Raw genomic sequence first — 17,845 nt, 5'->3', positions numbered from 1 at the left:
TCCCACATGGCAGTAAATCTGCTGGCCTGGGTGCCCTAGGTCAACCCACAGACAGCTCCTCAGCCCCTCTGCAGCTGGGGCAGATGTCTCATTACAGCCCCAGTCCTTGTCCTAGAGGGAGGCGGGCGACAGCAGCTCTGCCATCACAGCCAACCACCCTCTCCTCGGTGCCCTTGCAGGAGACCTGGGTGTACATTCACCTTCAAGAACAAGTGTGACATTGAGAAGCACAAGAGCTACCACATCAAAGATGATGCCTATGCCAAGGATGGCTTCAAGAAGTTCTACAAGTACGAGGAGTGCAAGTATGAGGGCTGTGTCTACAGCAAGGCCACCAACCACTTCCACTGCATAAGGGCAGGCTGTGGTTTCACCTTCACCTCCACCAGCCAGATGACTTCGCATAAGCGCAAACACGAGCGCCGGCACATCCGGAGCTCAGGAGTGCTGGGCCTGCCTGCCTCACTCCTGGGCTCCAAGGATAACGAGCAAGAGGAGTCCAGTAACGATGACCTTATTGACTTCTCTGCCATGAGCTCCAAGAACTCCAGCCTGAGTGCCTCCCCGACCAGTCAGCAGTCTTCCGTTTCTCTCATCGTCCCAGCTGCACCCTCCTCTGCGGCTGAGCTTGCTTCCTCACAGGCTGCCAAGTCTGCCAACAGCATGACACCAACCACAAAGATCTCTGGCCTGCTTTCCCAGGCTCTTCCTAGCAATATACCCTTGGCCCTGGCCCTCTCCAACTCAGCACTTCCTGGAACAGCTGGATCCTTCTTCCCCATCATCCCCAGTCGGGTCTCTACACCACTTCCTGCCAGCTCGGCTAATCTGATGACTGCTGGTTCTTCTGGCACCAATCCAGCATCATCTGCTCCTACAGATTCCTCCTCCCAGGCAGTTTCAGGATCTGGTGAGCCAGTGGCTACTTCTTCGCCTGCTCCAGCAGCCTCTATAATGGAAAGGATCTCTGCTAGTAAGGGATTAATCTCGCCTATGATGGCCAGGCTGGCAGCAGCTGCACTCAAGCCCTCTGTGGCACTTGAAGCAGGTGAGTTACCTCATCAGTTGTGATAGTGGTGGGAGGCAGAGCAGTGCCTGGTGACTTGGAGGAGAGTGAATGAGAAGCCACCCAGTTGTCCACAGGACTGCAGTTGGGAAGGGGGTAGAAAAAGAAAATTAATGGGACAAAGAATTTGGTTGTGTCTAATTAACCCTTGAGGAAGCCAGTCTTGCCAAGGTTTCCTGTGGAGCCTGGCTATGCCCTCATGGCCAGAAGAGAGGCAAGAAACATTTCTGCCCATGAAGGGGGTAGGCTCTTACCAGAGCTGAAGAGTGTTGCCATGTGTAATTGGCTACAGGCTGAAAAGAGAGAGGCACTCTATTGAAAATAGAAATTAAGAAAAAATACCTTAGCCAGTACTTGCAGGCTCCACTGAGACTGTACCGAGCTTTAGCTAGGCCGGGTATTGATGGTCCTGTACCCATGGCCAGTTGCTTTCCTGATCTGGGGGCTGTTTTGTGCTTCAGCTGTGTTGTCCCAGCGGTGGGTTTGGGGATAGTGTAGGTACAGTCCGCAAACGGGACCTCCTTTTTGCTCGGTTCCTGCAAGCTGTGCTTCCCTCTCCCTGCGCCACTCACCTGAGCAGTGAGAGCCGGGACGGGGCAGCGCCCTGGGGCAGCCCGGCGCTCTCCCCGCTCCCGCAGACCTGCGGCGGCTGGCAGCTCGGTGCCAGATGATGTGCGGCTGCCGGGAGAGCCCGGGCAGGGCCGGGCAGGGCGGGCTGAGCCTGGCAGCCCCCGCGGCGCTGGGCTGAGCCCGGCCCTGCCCCGGCAGCGCTGCCGACGGCCCCGGTTCCCGGGAGGCACGGGGGAGTGGGAGGAAGTGATCTGATTAAAGAGGGAGGGGAACCTTCACATACTTTTAAAATTATTGTTTGAGAAATTGTTTCCTAAAGCAGAGAAAGGTCATTGAGGGAACTATTTTCCTTTATTTTTTAATAAAATGCCACTTGCTGTCTGAGAAGCAGCTCGCCGTCAGCTGTACTGCCGGAGGGTAAATTAATATTTTAGTCACTTGGGGATTGTGGAAAAAAGCTCTGCAGACATGTTTCTGTCAGCAACTTTTTTCCCTCCTTTTTTCTTTGCTGTTTTTCCTAAATTTTTTGCTTCGATTTGTTCTCTTTCGTCCCGCCTCCCCACCCTCCCTCCTTTTTTCCTCTCCCCCTTTAATATTAATTCTTCTTTGATGCGCTCGGCACTAAGCCTCCTCCCGAAAAAGAAGCACTGGCGGTTTTTGCGGGGACGCGGAGAGGGCGGTGGCAGGAGGTGGCGCGGCTGGAGCGGGTCCCTCGCTGTCACCTTGGATCGTCCCGGCGGGGCAGATGCTCCTGCTGGGCAGGCGCAGAGCCGGGCCGGCGCTGTCGCTACGGCAACGCTGGGACTGGGGACGAGCAAGGGGGCTTGACTAGCAGTCGAAAGCTGCCACATTGCCTCAGCATTAACAGAGTCTTTAATAAACGCTTAAGAGGCAGCCCCGCAAATTAGTTATGACAGTTTGTGCAGAGAATCAGGTCTCCCCCACGCTCCTTCCGCCCTTCTCCTTTAAAGGGCCCGTAGCCTGGACAACTTTGACATAATTTTGCAATAATTATCACTTGAAGAATTTCCACACTGGAGTGGACGTCAGAACCCATCACGTCAACTTGGCAATAAACGCTGACCAGCACTCCCAGTACTTCCCTCCCCCCCACACTTTTCCTTTGCTTTTTCCACTTAGGCACTGATGCCCGTGATTTAACTTAACTTAACTTACTTGCTGTTGTAACCTCATTTTAGACCTATGTTTTCAATTTATATTTTTGCACTCAATTTCACTGTATTCCTTGAGCAGGTAATGGACAACCAGCACCTTCCGGACGGTTCAATCCAGTCCAGGTGAAGCAGGAACCTGCGGAGGCCATGGGACCGACATCTGCCACCAGTCACGACCCCTTGCAGGAGCACAGCTTGGACCTGAGTGTCAAGGACCACGGGTGAGAGAAGTGGGCAGGCAGGAGCACTCAGCACTTCCCAGCATCAGGCTTTGGGAAATTTCCGTACCTGTAGATTAAGAGGACACAGCATGTTGGTGAAAGGCAGCTTCACAGTGGTCGAGTTGAGCGCCCCAAAACTGGAGGCAGGCAGGCTCACTCTGCTCCCCATTCTCCAGGAGGTTTTTTGGGCTCGCAGGCACCTGCTGACTCTTCAACAAAAGCTTCACTTCTTCTGCTCCCTTCTGAAAATGGAGCCACTGACAAAGCTGTTTTCACTTAGTCCTCTTGTCAGTTGCTGACTGAAAGTGCTCCACTGCCACACCTCAGCGCGCTCTTAGCAGCAGCATTTGCACGGCTGTAGTCTGTTGAATCAGGGCTAAGGGATGCACATTCCAGAGAATCTGGACACACAAAACAGCTGGGTGTCAGGCTCACTCTGCTCCTGGTCTGACACGGGCTGCTCTGCGGTTACGGTGATGGGTGTGCAGGTGTGAACACACCTATCTCAAAGCACGTGTCTCACTTGCCCAGCATCTCTGCTGAGAACAGGAGTGTTTGGGGATTGTGCTGTGTGGAAAAAGAGCAGAGGAACTGATCCTGGCGATAAGTGAGCTCCACTTTGACCTTTGTATCCATTCCTGTCCATACCTTGTTTAAACAAGCCTCCCTTTGGGAGTCCAGCACTTGGAGCCAACTGCAGAGATCCTAAGGCTGCCTTTCAGTGAAGGATTGTGCCTTGCCTTCCTAACTGCCCAGGGGATCCCTGTCCCTGGCAGCATGAGCCTTTGTCATCATCCCCCCTGCTTTTGTGGTGTTTTTGTGATATTTCTGAACATTGTGATGGGATGAAGGGGTAAAACCTGGGGGAGGCAATGAGTTAACAAATGAAGTGTGATGGAGTGGACTGGGGGAAGAGGTCCAGGCCATTTAGTAGTTGAAAGATCTAAATTCTGCAGACCTGAGACCCTCTTTCTGTCCCTCTTGGCTCTCACAAGTAGGCAAGTTTGGCCTGCCCAAGGGAGGACTGGCATCATTCTTTTCCCCTGGATGTAGTAGGTGAGGAGTGAGGCAGCCTGAAGGGAGAAGGATTAATCTCAGCGCTCACAGTCCCTGTGCACATCTTAACTAAACCCTGTTGGTTTGTGTGTTTCAGTAATGAATCAAATGGCCACACAGTCTCAGCAAATTCATCTCTTTTATCCTCGCTTATGAATAAGGTAAGAGCCATCCATCAAACGCCTTTCATTCCCCCCACCAAGAGAAATTAAAGCTGCGATAGCGGGGAAGGGGGGGGAAGAGATGCGTTTGTTTTTTAATGTTTTGCCTCTAATAAGATGAGTTTGTACCATTTAAATTTTGAGACCATTTTTCATCGGATATAATTTCAGAGCCACTGCTTACGAATTAATTTAATGAACTGGCTGAAGAAATATATTGCCGCCTCTGACACCTTTTTTTTCCGCATCCTTTCTAGACAGAGGAGAGCTCCAAAAGCTTTTCTTTTCTTTTTTTTTTGTTCTTTTCTTTTCTTTTCTTTTCTTTTCTTTTCTTTTCTTTTCTTTTCTTTTCTGGTGGGGGGAGGTTTGGTTTGGTTTGGGTTTGTTTTTGTTTTTGTTTGTTTTCAGAATCTGGCAACTTCTCTCTCAATTCCCTTTTATAGTTATTAATTTTGTTTAGTTACTTAAAAACATTTTCCTTCATTTGGGGAGGGAGAGAATAATCTATTTTTATGAAAGAGAAGAAAAAATTAGAAGTTTTGAACCAAAATCATCAATTTCTGTCTTTCTGGTGTGAGTAATGGTGTCTAACAGAGTCCCCTTTACTGTGTCCTAGAATATTTATTTTTGATGATGCACAGTTTCTTTTTCCTTACTTTTTTGTTAAATTATACATCATCTCAAATGTATATTTCTCTTTCACATGATAAATTATACTGTACCAAGATTAATTTTGAGGCTGTATACAACTGCTCTAGAGATCAGGGCACCCTTTGAGCCATGCTTTAATATTCTGCTATGTGATAGGTTTTATAGGCATAACTATTGCCATCCCCTTGGCTCTGGGTGTTACATGCATCAAGGCCATGTAACCCTCAAGAGAGGGCAAAGTGACTTTGCCTGGTAATCTCCCACCTCCTTTCTTTCTTATCACTGTTTTTCTCTGTGTTGTTTAATTTCTGCATTTATCCTTATGTCATTTTTCTCCTCCATTGGCTTTCTGTTACACTGGGGTTTTGATTTTCCCTTTTAAACTTAATTTCTTATTTGTTTCTTTGTATTGTCCCTTTAGTGTTTCCAAAAATGCAGGTCTTTCTTTAGTGAGCAAATGTATTTAGTAGCTCTGCTCTCTGGGGTCATGAGTCATTCTCAAGGTCCCAGATCAGGGAAATTCTCTTTCAATGGAGACTTCACTTGAAAATCTCCAGGATAATATGTGATAAAAGTATATGTTTAGAAAAAAGCATTTCTTTGTGTGCAGTCTGACACAAGGTTCTTAGAGTTGTGCAAAGCAAATGTAGCCCAGATGCAAACTAGGAGTCAGGTTAAAGAACTGGGATTAACCAATGAGAGAAACCAGCAGAGAGTAGAACCCGCTGTGTGTGTGATTGATGGAACCCATTCCAAGTCCAAAGATTGCACAATCAAGCTTAGTTTGCTCAGGAAGACATCACACTTGCTTCTTCCTCCTGCTGCACACAATTTCTGTCCATGGGGGAATCTTTAATTTTTTTTCTAGGAAAAAGAACAGGAAAATAACTTTACAGAAATGGAATTACCAGTGGAAACACGACCTGAATTTCTGACTCCAGCCATAAAGAGTTGCAGTCTCCACACAGCAGCAGGGGCTTTACCTTCAGGGGGCATTAAGAGAGCCTCAAATAACCAGGATTCCTGAAGCCTATTGCAGTTTATTTAAGGGGTTGTCAGGCTTAATTAACTGATATTTATAAAGGGCTTCGAGACCCTCATGTGGGTGGAGTTTCCAGTGCAAGTATTGGGCCCAATCCTGCATTTTATTCAGGCTGTGAAATTCACTGTTGTTACTGGAGGTAATTGAGAGCACAACAGAGAAAGAAAGAGTCTTGGGAAATCATGCCTTTATTCTGAAAGAAAATTTTCCCTCTAGGCAGGCTTGAGTAACTTCATTTTTTTATCCTGCACATTTTACACCTGGACCTCTAAACCTTCTCTGTGTAGATTTTATTTGAAGCCTTTCACACAATGCAGATTGTGAGACCAAGTCCTGCTTCGTGGAGGATGTGTCCATTTAGCACAGAAAAATGACATGATTTTATTATTGAAGTTAGTAAGAATTTTCTAGGAACTTGAGACAGAATTTTTCCTACTTGAGTGAGATTTTCGTCCTTCTACCCCTCACAAACACCTGGTAGTCACTTTAAAGGAGACATCCTAGTGGCTAGGATAAGATGACTGAATAAACTAGATTTTACCAGTTCTACCACCAGCAATTTGTAGGAGCTACACAGGGCTATTACTGCTGAAGCCCACACACCTTTTCCATAGTCAGATAGGGGATGTCTCTCTTCACCTCAGTTTCCTCGTGGATAAAATAGACATGATGCTTCATTATTTTAACAAGATCCATGAATAAATATTCAATAGGCACCTGAGTGCTTCATGATGGGTGGGTGGAAGAGGCAGAAGAGTGAGGTGCTACTAACTTTTGCTGATGCAGTTGGAGCAGCCTGCACAGACTTTTTGTCATCTTTTTCAGTCTTTGAAGACGCTGCTGTCTGTGGGACAGTCCTGAGGTGGCTGTGCCTGTGTGCTGGGCTTGATGCAGTGTCTGTGTTCTCGTTCCAGATGTCCAAGACCAGTGCCAGCCTTGGCAACCTGCTGAACATTAAGACAGAAGGCGAGGGCAGCCAGGCTGGGGCTGGGGAGCCAACCCAGTACCTGGGCAAGGCAGTGAAGGCACTTGTCCAGGAGAAACTCTCTGAGCCATGGAAGATGTACCTGCGCAGGTAAGGAGAGCATGGAACTGGCAGTGGGGGAAAGGGGAAAGGGCTTCCTTTGCAAAGTGTCTGACTCACTGGCTCACCCTGAGCACAGAGTTCTGTTGAATTCTGTCAGACACTGATCACCTGCAGCACATTTAGCCCTTGGTCGTACCTACCTGCACCAGTTGTTAATGTCTGATAAGAAATACCTGTCCACAGCAGTATTTTGCAAAGGGGTCTTGAGAACCAGACCCAAGCACATGGGGTCATGTGGTTCTGTTGTCCTGGACTTTACCTTAGGCTCCTCCTTCTGACCCTGCAGTGTGAGCCCAGGGCACCCAGTGTGGCTGTGCTCTTAGCCCTGCACCTGTGTGAGACCATGGCCATTGCTGCCCTGACACGCTTCCCAGCACACACAGCTGAAACCAAACAAGTTTGGGGGATGTAGGGGAAAAAGGAAAAGGGTATGGCAGCTGGAATGATTTCTGCTGCTTTTATTGTAGGACAGGAGACTCAAAAGGAAACTGGAGCAGATACAAAGCTCGCCCAACTCCAGACGCGTGCACATACACGCCCGGACACACACGTGCTTTGAGGGCACACAGATACACCCAGGCAGGCACATGGGTTTGTGCTCTGACACACAGAGTCACCTACAAACGCCAGTGCACACTTTCTAAATCAAAGGCTTTAATGGGGAGCACTAGAAAATCTTCTAGGCCATCAGCCCCTGGCTGGTGTGAGATCCTTCCCAGCAGTCCATTTGCATTTTGTCTGGTCTGGTTGTAATGCTGCCAGGCAGTATGGCTATTTTCTTTTCTCTTACCACCTAGTAAGTTTCAATGTCACAACCTTTTCTGTGGTATGCTGCCTGAATTCCACTTCTTGTAGTTTCATTGCAGCTGTTTCTATCCCCTTGAACCACAGCAGATCATCCCTCTCTGCAGCTGGCGTTCAGCCCCTTCAGACAATCCCAAACTTTCAGCATTCCATTTAACCAGCCTTACTTGCCTCCTTTAATCTGACTCTGGATTAGTCCCTTGTGCCTGCGGGTCCTGTTGCTTTCCTGTTGTTCCCTGGATGGTGCAGAATTGCTCCCCCCACGACAGAGCAAGCTTCCTGCCCCCAAACAGGCAGCTCAGAATTTGTTTGTATCTACACAGAATAATGCATAGTACCATGGTTATCATTCTCTGTGACACAGAATTGCTTTCAAAGTTGTTTAGTGAGTCCCCAATGTATGAAACACCCCACACACACAGGTGTATTTGTTGTGTTTCCAAACATGATCCTCCTGTTCTGAACGTTCCCCCTTGTCTTGCTAAACCTCTCTGTGCTCTTTTTCTCCTCTTGCACTCCTGCAAGGTATGGCCACCTCCTCCCAGTTTAGTATCTGTGAATTTCATAAACACAATGTTTACTCCTAGATTACTAATTAAGATGTTAAATAAACTCAGACTAACCCAGGCCTCCTCTCAGCACTCATACAATGCCTCCTCCTCCCAGCTCAGTGTGGTGCTGGTTGTCATCAGGCTTTGTTTATGGTCCCTCAGCCAGTTTCAAGCCATGAGGTGGCATTACATCCAGGCCAATTGGAATTAATTCTAAGCATATGCAAGACTGAATCAAATGCTTTACTAAAATCCAAATATATTGCATCCCTTCATCCACTAATTTTGTAATTCTATCAAAAAAAGCAATTAAATTTGTCTGGCAAGATTTATTCTTTATAATCCTGATGCTGTTTATTGCTCATGGTTCCTTTATCCTCTAGATGTTTAATGATTTTCTCCTCCCTCTTAATATTTGTTCCATTACTTTACTGGAAGGAGAAGTTAAGGCCAGAGGTATGATAATTGCCAAAGATGACTTGTCTTTTCTTTTTCCCCTCAAAGAACCAGTACCTGGACTGTTTAATTTCTTTTTTTTTTTTCCCCATTTATGTAGTACCTCCCACTTCTCTATGGCTTAAAAACCAGTAAATGGTAATGTAATCAGTTTGGGAGTTAATTTCCATTGCACTTCAGGACATATATCATCCAGACTGACTGATTTGTATTTTTCAAACGAGTCCCTTTATCTGTTCTTCTAGAAGGTCTTCACTACATCCCAAATTCTCTGCTTTGTCTTTAGTTTTCTCATCCAAAGCAAATTTTATAATGCAGCCATTTTTGATTGATCACCTCCCTTTTTGTGGGAGGCCTCAACACTTCTTGTCTCTGATGAAACAGCCCCTTTAGTTTGCAATGACATGGTTTCTTCTCTCTTACCCCACAATTACTTTCCTTCCTCTTCTCCCTGCAAGCCACAACTGACAGCACATGTTGTATATCCACAGACCTTCCTTTTGCAGTACAAGTTTTTTCTCTTTCCTTTACCCTCCCATTGGTGAGAGGTCCCTCCTGGGACCATACAGGCTGCTGTTTGTTTCTTGCTTTCCTGCTCATCAGAGCAACTGTAGTTTGTTGTACCTTAATTATGCAAGACTCCCTTGTTAAGTTTCAAATCCTTCCTGCCAGTGTTTCTTACTTGTTTTCTTGATTCCCTGTGATTCTGGAGTTTTCTGAAATCTCAGGTATTTGTGCTGCACTTATGAAGTCCAGAGAATCTCAGCAGTGGGTGAGCAGTGACACCACACTGAGCTGGCAATTGCCCTCTTGGCCATTTGCTCCAAGATAACACAAGACATATCTTGGGTAACGTGGTGGGGTTTGCATGTAGAGTTGTTGTTCTGTACATCAGGGATGGTGCTGTGCAGTATTTCTGCAGTCCAGGCTTTAATTGCTGCTTAGAGGATGCTTCATCTCTCCCGTCTTAGAGATACCCTCCTATCCAGGGGTGGATTCTGGATCTAGAATTACTGTTGTTTGTGGGAATGCTAACTGAGTTGAAAAATACAGAAATAATGTCTATTCCAACTCCACTTCTCTCCTGGGGCCTTCCCTGAGATGTCTGCTTGTCTGTTTTGGCCAGGTTTGGCACCAAGGATTTCTGTGATGCCCAGTGTGACTTCCTCCACAAGGTGCATTTCCACTGTGTGGTGGAGGAATGTGGAGCCCTCTTCAGCACCCTGGATGGAGCCATCAAGCACGCCAAGTGAGTGGGAGAGGAGGAGACAGGGAAGGCTCTGCAGTGCACACTGCAGTTCAAGACCACCCCAGGTTCCCTTAAAAGGCAATGGAATGTCCAAGTAAAGAATGAGTAAGGCCTCCAGGGGCCATTCACTTTTCTGAGTCTGAAGGGGTTGTAGGGAAGGAGACGTTGCAAATTTCAAGACAGATCTGCCATCATGGTTGGTCTCTCCTGTTGGATGCTTCCCTGTGAGCAGGAAATGTGTGGCTTCTCCCAGCAGCCCTGGGAAGCTGCCCCACAGCTGATGTCAGTGACTGCAGTGATTCTGGGGTTTCTCTAATTTTAACATGGTTTGGCACCTGTCTCCACCCATCCTAATGATTTCCCTTCTCTTCACAGATGATTTAGGATGGCCCTAAATCTTACTTTAAAGTCTGCAGAGCCCCTTTTAGGATTTATCCACACCAATTTGTTTACAGGCTCCTGCCACATTCTTGTTGGTGTTTAATCAAATTACATGAAATGGTCAAGAATTTATGTCTGAATTAGTATCATGTTTTGCAGTTTTCACTTCCGAACTGAAGGTGGAACTGTGAAAAGCAACTCTGAGTCTCCTTTCTCAACTACTACTGAGAATAAGGCTTCACTGGCCCCTTCATCACCATCTGCTGCTTCTGCCACCATGGCCAGTGCTCCTGCCCTTGACGTGCCCGCTCCAAATCCAGCTGCTATGCCCTCGGCTCCCACACTACTTGCTTGGAAGCAGCTGGCTTCAACCATACCCCAGATGCCTCAGATCCCAGCATCAGTGCCTAACCTGGCAGCTTCACCCTTGGCAACGACTTCCCTGGAGAATGCCAAGCCTCAGGTCAAACCTGGATTTCTTCAGTTCCAGGAGAAGTAAGTTTTAGCTACCATTTGCCTCCTTCTATCCTCCCCAGCCAACCTTTCCTCAGAGCTGCAATACTGCACTTCTGTTCACCCGCTGAGAAACCTGCCCAGAAAGTACTCTGGGGCTTAACTTCACAGAAAAATTACTTCTGTGAAGTCTAGGAAATACTGTAAGGTTTTTGAGCGCATGTGAGAGCACTTTTAGGCATGAGTTTTGAAGAGAAATAAACTTGGTGATCGATTTATCGCTGATCCCTGTTTTATCCCTTGCGAGAGCTGTGCAGAATTACAGGTATTTTTGCAGTATGCTTGACAATGAAGGGTTATTGGGCCAGAAATTCATGCACTGAGTGGGGGTGGAAGGCACCAAACCCATTAAGTGATGAGAGGGCCAGTGCTGGTTTTGTCAGATCAGGGGAAGCCCTGGCATCCTGCAGTGCCCACACTCAAGAGCTGTGTTTCCTTTGAACTTTAAATTGGAAAAGTGGCCCTCAAAGACGACAGAACCCACTGTGCACTGCTGTGTTCTAATAATCCTCACCAAGAAAGGGCAGTAGTTGGGTGGAATTGTAGTAGTGTTGCCAGCCTCAATTTCCCTGAAGAGGAAGGTGGCTATGGGAAATCTGTGGGCCATGTTTGGAACAGAGGCTTCAGCTGGGCTCCCCTTGAATTAAATCTTGGCAAAGAAACAAATGTGTGAAATGAGTGAAGGTGATGATTGGGTTTTGGATGTATTCCAGTGATCCCTGCTTGGCAACAGACTGCAAGTACGCCAACAAATTCCACTTCCACTGTCTCTTTGGGAACTGCAAATATGTGTGCAAAACCTCTGGCAAAGCAGAATCCCACTGCCTGGACCACATCAACCCCAACAATAATCTGGTGAATGTGAGAGACCAGTTTGCTTACTACTCCCTGCAGTGTCTCTGTCCAAACCAGGTAAGAGCCATTCCAGAGTAGTGTTCTGGCAGGACTGGGGAGAAGGAGAGGAAGGATCAGGTAGACTGACTCTCCAGCTGGAAGTGAGGCTGTGTGTGGCCTTCTTGGCGTTACTACAGAACCATGGAAGTCATAATTACATGGTCTAGGAAAACATTTGGTTTTTATCAAATGGGGAATCGTGATGCTTTTGTGTATTTTTGACTTGGGTGAAGCGGACAAGGGAATGAGAATAATCTGAGACACAAGATGAAATAGAATAAAAACCTGTGATGAATCCAGGGAAAGCCATGAGTAAGCTTTGAGATATCTCAACATAGAATAGTGTATTACAGAGTACACGACAGCAATGTAAAAAGACTAGAGAGGGAATAAGGTGCATGGCAGGTTGTGGAAGATAACATGGGATCTGGAGTATCAGTGCAGGCCCCTCTGGCACATCAGAAGGGATGCCATTAGCAGCAGGCAGTTGAGTGTGCATCTGTTTGAGACCTGCCTAAAGCCCCGTGCCTGTGTGCTCCCTGCAGCACTGTGAATTCCGCATGCGAGGGCATTACCACTGCCTGCGTCCTGGCTGCTACTTCGTGACTAACATCACCACCAAGCTGCCCTGGCACGTGAAAAAGCATGAGAAGGCAGAGAGAAGGGCAGCCAACGGCTTCAAGTATTTTACCAAGCGGGAAGAATGTGGCAGACTAGGTGAGTTTTGCTCCGTTTCTCAAGTGGTGTGTCCCATGTCCAGGCCAAGAATGCCATAAGTTAGAACCTGCAAGTTATGCTTAAGAGGTATTTGGTCATTAAGTCACTAAACAAGAAAGGCGACAAAACATAAAGCAGTTCCTGGTCTGTCTGGTTGAAGCAAGTTTTCACAAATAGAATAAGGTAAATGAAGGTAAATGAATAGAAACTGTACTGTACAGAATTGTATATATAAATTTGTCTGGACATAAAGCTTCCTCTTTTTTCTTCTTTTTATCTAATTGTCAAAGCCTTTTGTGTGTGTGTGTGTGTGTGTTTGTTTGTTTTTTATACTTTGTAGTCTTTTGGACCTGCTGCGTATGTTGGGTGAAATTTAAGGATGCTCTTAGGAGGATTTTTTTTTCTTTACCAGGGCTAGTGCAGCATATTGAAAGTCAAATGGCACATAATCAGAGAGAGAGATGGACGAGAACATGTAATAAGCTACTCTCTTCTCTCCAAACCCATTCTCCACAGCTCCTGTGAGCAGCAGGGTATACAGTGTTCTGGGGCCTGAGGAAACACGTGAATGTGGCACAGGCTCAGACTGGGGCTGGCTCACTTGCCAGAACAATCAGCAGCACTGCAGCAGTTATTAAAACCAAGTCCCTCCAGTGTAAAGCTGGTACAAACAAAAATAGAATGGATTCCTGTGGAGGTACCTGGAGCTGAAACCCAGGACTCTGAATGGGAATTCCTAAAGACAACTCTATCCTGAACTGCCTGGGATTCACTTGAACATTCTCATTGTGGTTTGGCAATGTCACAGACCCAATCTTCCCTACCACCCCTGACTGGAGCAAAGGCTGGAACCAAACAAGGTTCAGAATAACACCTCTGGGTGTTCCTTTCCACTGCAGGAAAACAGTCACAGTAGCCAGAGGAAAACTTTTCAGCTTTGAATACATCAGGAATTTGTACCCAAATGGAAGTTTGTTTGTGGTAACCAGGGTAATACATGTCAACACACCACAGCCAGTGCCTACCTAGGTCCTGTTGACACATGGCAGCAGATCTAGCAGTTGCTGTTGTTTACTCACCCTTGGTGTTTGAGGTGATAGCAGGGGCCAGACAGAGCGGGAGAGCAGCCCCCAGGGATGCCCTGGCACCGGGCGAGCCCTCACCTGCCCCTTGTGTTCCAGTCCTGCAGCAGTTTGTTCCCAGTCCCAGAGCACAGGGATGGGGAGGGTGGGTGGGGCAGGGACAGTGGGACCTCAACAAACACGCTCTTGGCCTGCCCATGAAACACTGGCTGTCAGCTCCACGTGAGCTGGGTGAGTCAGGAGCTGTTTGGCAGCGAGGCAGCTGCAGCCTTTGCACGTGTCAGCAGTGTTTGGTTTGGGAGGGATGGGCTGCATGGGGTACATGCATCCAGCAGTATGTACATTTGTGGGCTGGCCCTGCTGAGCAGTAGACACCCGTTTAGCCAGCACCCTGCATTTGCCTGCACTGATAGAGGTAGCTTGGTGGGATGGTGTGGGTGTGTGTGGTTCAGCGACATGTGGACTCACTTCTACATGTGTCCATCCCTGGGGTTTATGTTGTGTATTTATAGATAGCAGGTGCAGAAAGCACTGGCCTGTTTTAAGGGCTGTGAATGCTTCTGAAGAAACACACATGATAGATATTTTCAATGTATGTTTCTGTGTGTAGAATTATGTAAGTGTATATGATTGGGGGGAGAGAGGTGAAACATACATAAATAAGTAAAGGTGGATGGATGTAGATAGATGAGTAAAAGTGAGCCTGTCTGTAGGTCTCTACCTCTGTGCATATGGCCAAGGGAGGATGGGAAACAGCAGATCCTGACCACTGATATAGCTGTGTTTGAACTATGACAAGCCACTGTTTAGCAGCGATACAGTATGGCTATTTGGGATTGTCCCGTAATGGTTTGTGCTCGCCTGGCACGCACGGCTGGGGCCACAGGGAGCACAATGTGTGAGCTGGTGTATGCCAGAACCCATAGGAACTGCTTGTTGTTCAGAAGCTTCCCCCATTACACAACAGTTTCAGAGTGGCAATAAACACTTCTTGGCTCATTCCTGTCTGACCAGAGCACACACACACTGTCCAGAGCTAGAGCTGATATGAGACTGTTTTTCTGAGAGCACAGTTGGCGGGGGGGGGGGGGAAGAACTTTTCATTTCTGATCTAATTATGAGCATGTATTTTGATTGTAGCTTCTATGATACAGCTAAAAGTCCTGGTTTTGTTCTTGTTGTAAAAGAAAAGGCACTAGCTAAGACTGAAGAGCATTAGGCACTACCAAATGTAATGGCAATGTTCCTTCCTTTATAATGGCACAAAGCGGGATGGGACTGGGCTGAGGTCTTAGAGCTCCGTGCACTCTAATCCTCTCTTGCAGTTGCTCAGCAGGCAGTAGATTGTGAGTTTGTTTTTTTTTCATTCAAGACTGTTCTGAATAACCCATGACCACTGATAATGTTCTGTCCCATCACCTTCCCTCTGGTCCTGCTCCCTCTCAGAACCTTCATGTGCAACATAAATGTGGGGTTTGTGTCTGCAGGTTGCAAATACAACCAGGTGAACAGCCACTTCCACTGCATCCGAGAGGGCTGCCAGTTCTCCTTCCTGCTCAAGCACCAAATGACATCCCATGCCAGGAAGCACATGAGAAGGATGCTGGGGAAGAACTTTGATCGTGTTCCTACTCAGGTAACTCCTTGTTGTCGAAGCTGTAGATCCGCAGGCAGTGTTGGCCCCTTTGGTTGCAGAGCTGATGCAGTGCCAGGACACTTGTGCCCAGACTCTGAGGGATGTGTGTCTGCACTGGGGGATGCTACTGGACAGTGGGAGTACACCCAAGGTAGCTTTACCTGGCTGAACTTACACAAGACGAGTAAAGATGATGAAGCATTGATTGCAAAGTGTTGCTTAGTGCAAACAGCTTTTCCTTGTAAATTTTGTAGAAAAATGTTGAGAAGGATAACACTAAAATACTCATATTTACAACTTGCACTCTCTCAGCTCTTTCAATATATACAGTTGACTTATTAAAATGAACATGCTTAGGATATGGGAGAATTTAATGTGCTGGTTAAAGCAGATATTTCCTGTTACATATAAAGAACTCACCTAGGATGGAAGAAATACCAATCTTGACATTTCTCTTCCCTTATTGATGTGGATTTAGATGGGGCATTCCCTCTCCTCTCTCAGGCAGTAGCAGAGTGATGCAATTGCTGCTTTACTAAGACAGTCAGCAACTGGCAGATTAGGTGTGGAATGGAAGAGTTTCAGCTGCAGCACGGAGCTGCTGCTCCAAAGGACAGCATCCCTGCCACCTCTCACTTGTTCTTATTCTTTAGTTATTTCATCTGCCATTGGCTTGGTAGATGAAACAAGCTGTCTTTATTTAAATGCCTGTGGCTGATCTGACCCTAAGAACGTCATCTGGTATATGGAAATCAAAAGAGACCATCTGTAGAAGCAAGATGAGAACCCTCTTTCATTCCACAGCATGGGAATAAGAGGTCCCTGTTAGTTATTAACTACTGTCAATAAGTGAACTCTTCAAGTCTAGTGCTGTTGGATTTAATGAGTTCACAGATGCTAAGGAACTGGTGTTGCTGGTGTGGCATCTTTTGGTCTCTAGTAAAAAGTTTAGGTACAAGAATCAGACTTAGGAAGATTTAACAAAAAATTAGTCTTCACTACTCTTCTAGCACATGCTGAGTCTAACCCCAAGAATTCTAGTGCACACTGGGCAGAAAATGCTGTGTTTAACCTCCATCTTTCAGGGGCTCAGCACTGAACTCAGGCATGGTTCCAGCATCTGACTGCAGCAGGACCCACAGGGTGAGGGGGCAATGCCAACATTAACACCTCCTCTTTGGAAACACATCAGAATCCACACACCAGGATGCTTGTGCCAAGGTTAATATTCCCAGCTCCTGAATGCAGCACAATTCACATCCCAGGATGCATGTGCCAGGTTTAATGCTCTGAGCTCCCAGTGCAGGAGGAGTCATGCTCCTGGCCCCAGTGCCACAGGTTCCACTCACAAGCACGTGCCAGCTGTCCCCCATGAACCATGCAGAGGGAGATAAACGTGCAGACAGATGGTTTTGGTCCTGGTATCTTGCTTTTGGTGTGAAAGTCCCTGTCTTGTTTTCCTGCTGCAGGTTGTTGGCCACACTCCAAGGAATGAAAATCTCCCCCAGGTTGGCAGCATGGCACCCAGCCCAGCCTCATCAGGAACCCCAGCTTCCTTTCAGGGACCCCCAAGCATGATGGACACTGAAACAGAAGAGTACATGGATTACACTGGCTGTAGCCCTGGGGGTATCTCCTCTGAATCTTCCAATATGGACCGTAGCTGCTCCAGCACTCCAGTGGGCAATGAAAGTACATCAGCAGGTAAGGGAGAAGGGTGTGTGTGAAATGGATCATCAGTTGCCTGCTCTCGTGGGAGATAAACTCATAAAAAGAGGCCAAGGGACAGTTGCACCTTAAAAATACACCGTGCCAACTTCAGTAGTGCCTCACACTAACCCAGCTCTCTCCAGCACCTGAGAGAAGAGGTCCATCAAAATATACAGCTCAAACATCCAGGAACTTAGCAGCATATCTTTTTCCTCCCATGAAGAGAGATTTTTATCCTTGGTCTTGGAGTTGAGTATATTTTAATGGTTGACTCAAAAAAAAAATAGAAAAAAAGAGCTGTGGGCCCCTTCTGTACTTGGAATTTTCTCTGGTACCTCTTTGTATTTTCTCAAGCAGCATCCAAAGTCAGGCACTTTATTTTACTGGTGAAGTACAACAGCAGATTGACATACACAGGGGACAAAACCTATCACATCTTCAGAAAGCAACATCTAAAAGCAACTCACTAAGCTCCCTTCCTCACCCAAAAACTCTTGTTCCACTTTGTGCAGTTGCACAGAGCAGACCTCCTTCATCCCCTCTTTTGGAAAGTAAGTTCCTGCCCTGTTTGCCAGGATCATGTAGAGCCATCTCCCCCTGCCCTGCATTACAGGGTCAACTCGTCAGGAGTCAGACACTGGTAGGAATTCTGCCATCATACAGTGATGACCAGGGATCTCTCAGCTACCTTCCCAGGGTTCAGTGGGATATTGTGCATAGGCTGCCTCAGTTTGCTTTAATTCCATACACATTTTCCTAGTTTTCTTCCCCCCCCAGTTAAAGGCCATCACAGCAGTCACGTTGTAGGAGCACTGCTGGGTCA

At 47.0% G+C, this 17,845-nt stretch overlaps 1 protein-coding gene across 4 annotated transcripts in view; it reads left to right on the top strand.

Annotated features, from left to right (window-relative positions):
- The window catches only part of CASZ1 (castor zinc finger 1), a 196,927-nt gene that overhangs the window by 172,092 nt on the left and 6,990 nt on the right, over positions 1 to 17,845 (top strand). For all 4 annotated transcript variants that reach the window (XM_084220093.1, XM_084220092.1, XM_084220091.1 and 1 more), the window contains 10 exons: positions 180 to 1,048; positions 2,891 to 3,032; positions 4,186 to 4,249; positions 6,857 to 7,017; positions 9,967 to 10,089; positions 10,630 to 10,965; positions 11,697 to 11,895; positions 12,423 to 12,594; positions 15,164 to 15,312; positions 16,782 to 17,016. In XM_084220093.1, the coding sequence (XP_084076219.1) occupies positions 180 to 1,048; positions 2,891 to 3,032; positions 4,186 to 4,249; positions 6,857 to 7,017; positions 9,967 to 10,089; positions 10,630 to 10,965; positions 11,697 to 11,895; positions 12,423 to 12,594; positions 15,164 to 15,312; positions 16,782 to 17,016 (2,450 nt within the window). The remainder of the gene's footprint in view (positions 1 to 179; positions 1,049 to 2,890; positions 3,033 to 4,185; positions 4,250 to 6,856; positions 7,018 to 9,966; positions 10,090 to 10,629; positions 10,966 to 11,696; positions 11,896 to 12,422; positions 12,595 to 15,163; positions 15,313 to 16,781; positions 17,017 to 17,845) is intronic.

Source organism: Fringilla coelebs, assembly GCF_963513975.1.
Source record: "Fringilla coelebs genome assembly, chromosome: 22".
In the NCBI taxonomy this organism is placed as follows: Eukaryota; Metazoa; Chordata; class Aves; order Passeriformes; family Fringillidae; genus Fringilla; species Fringilla coelebs.
This window is presented reverse-complemented; position numbering and strand designations above follow the sequence as displayed.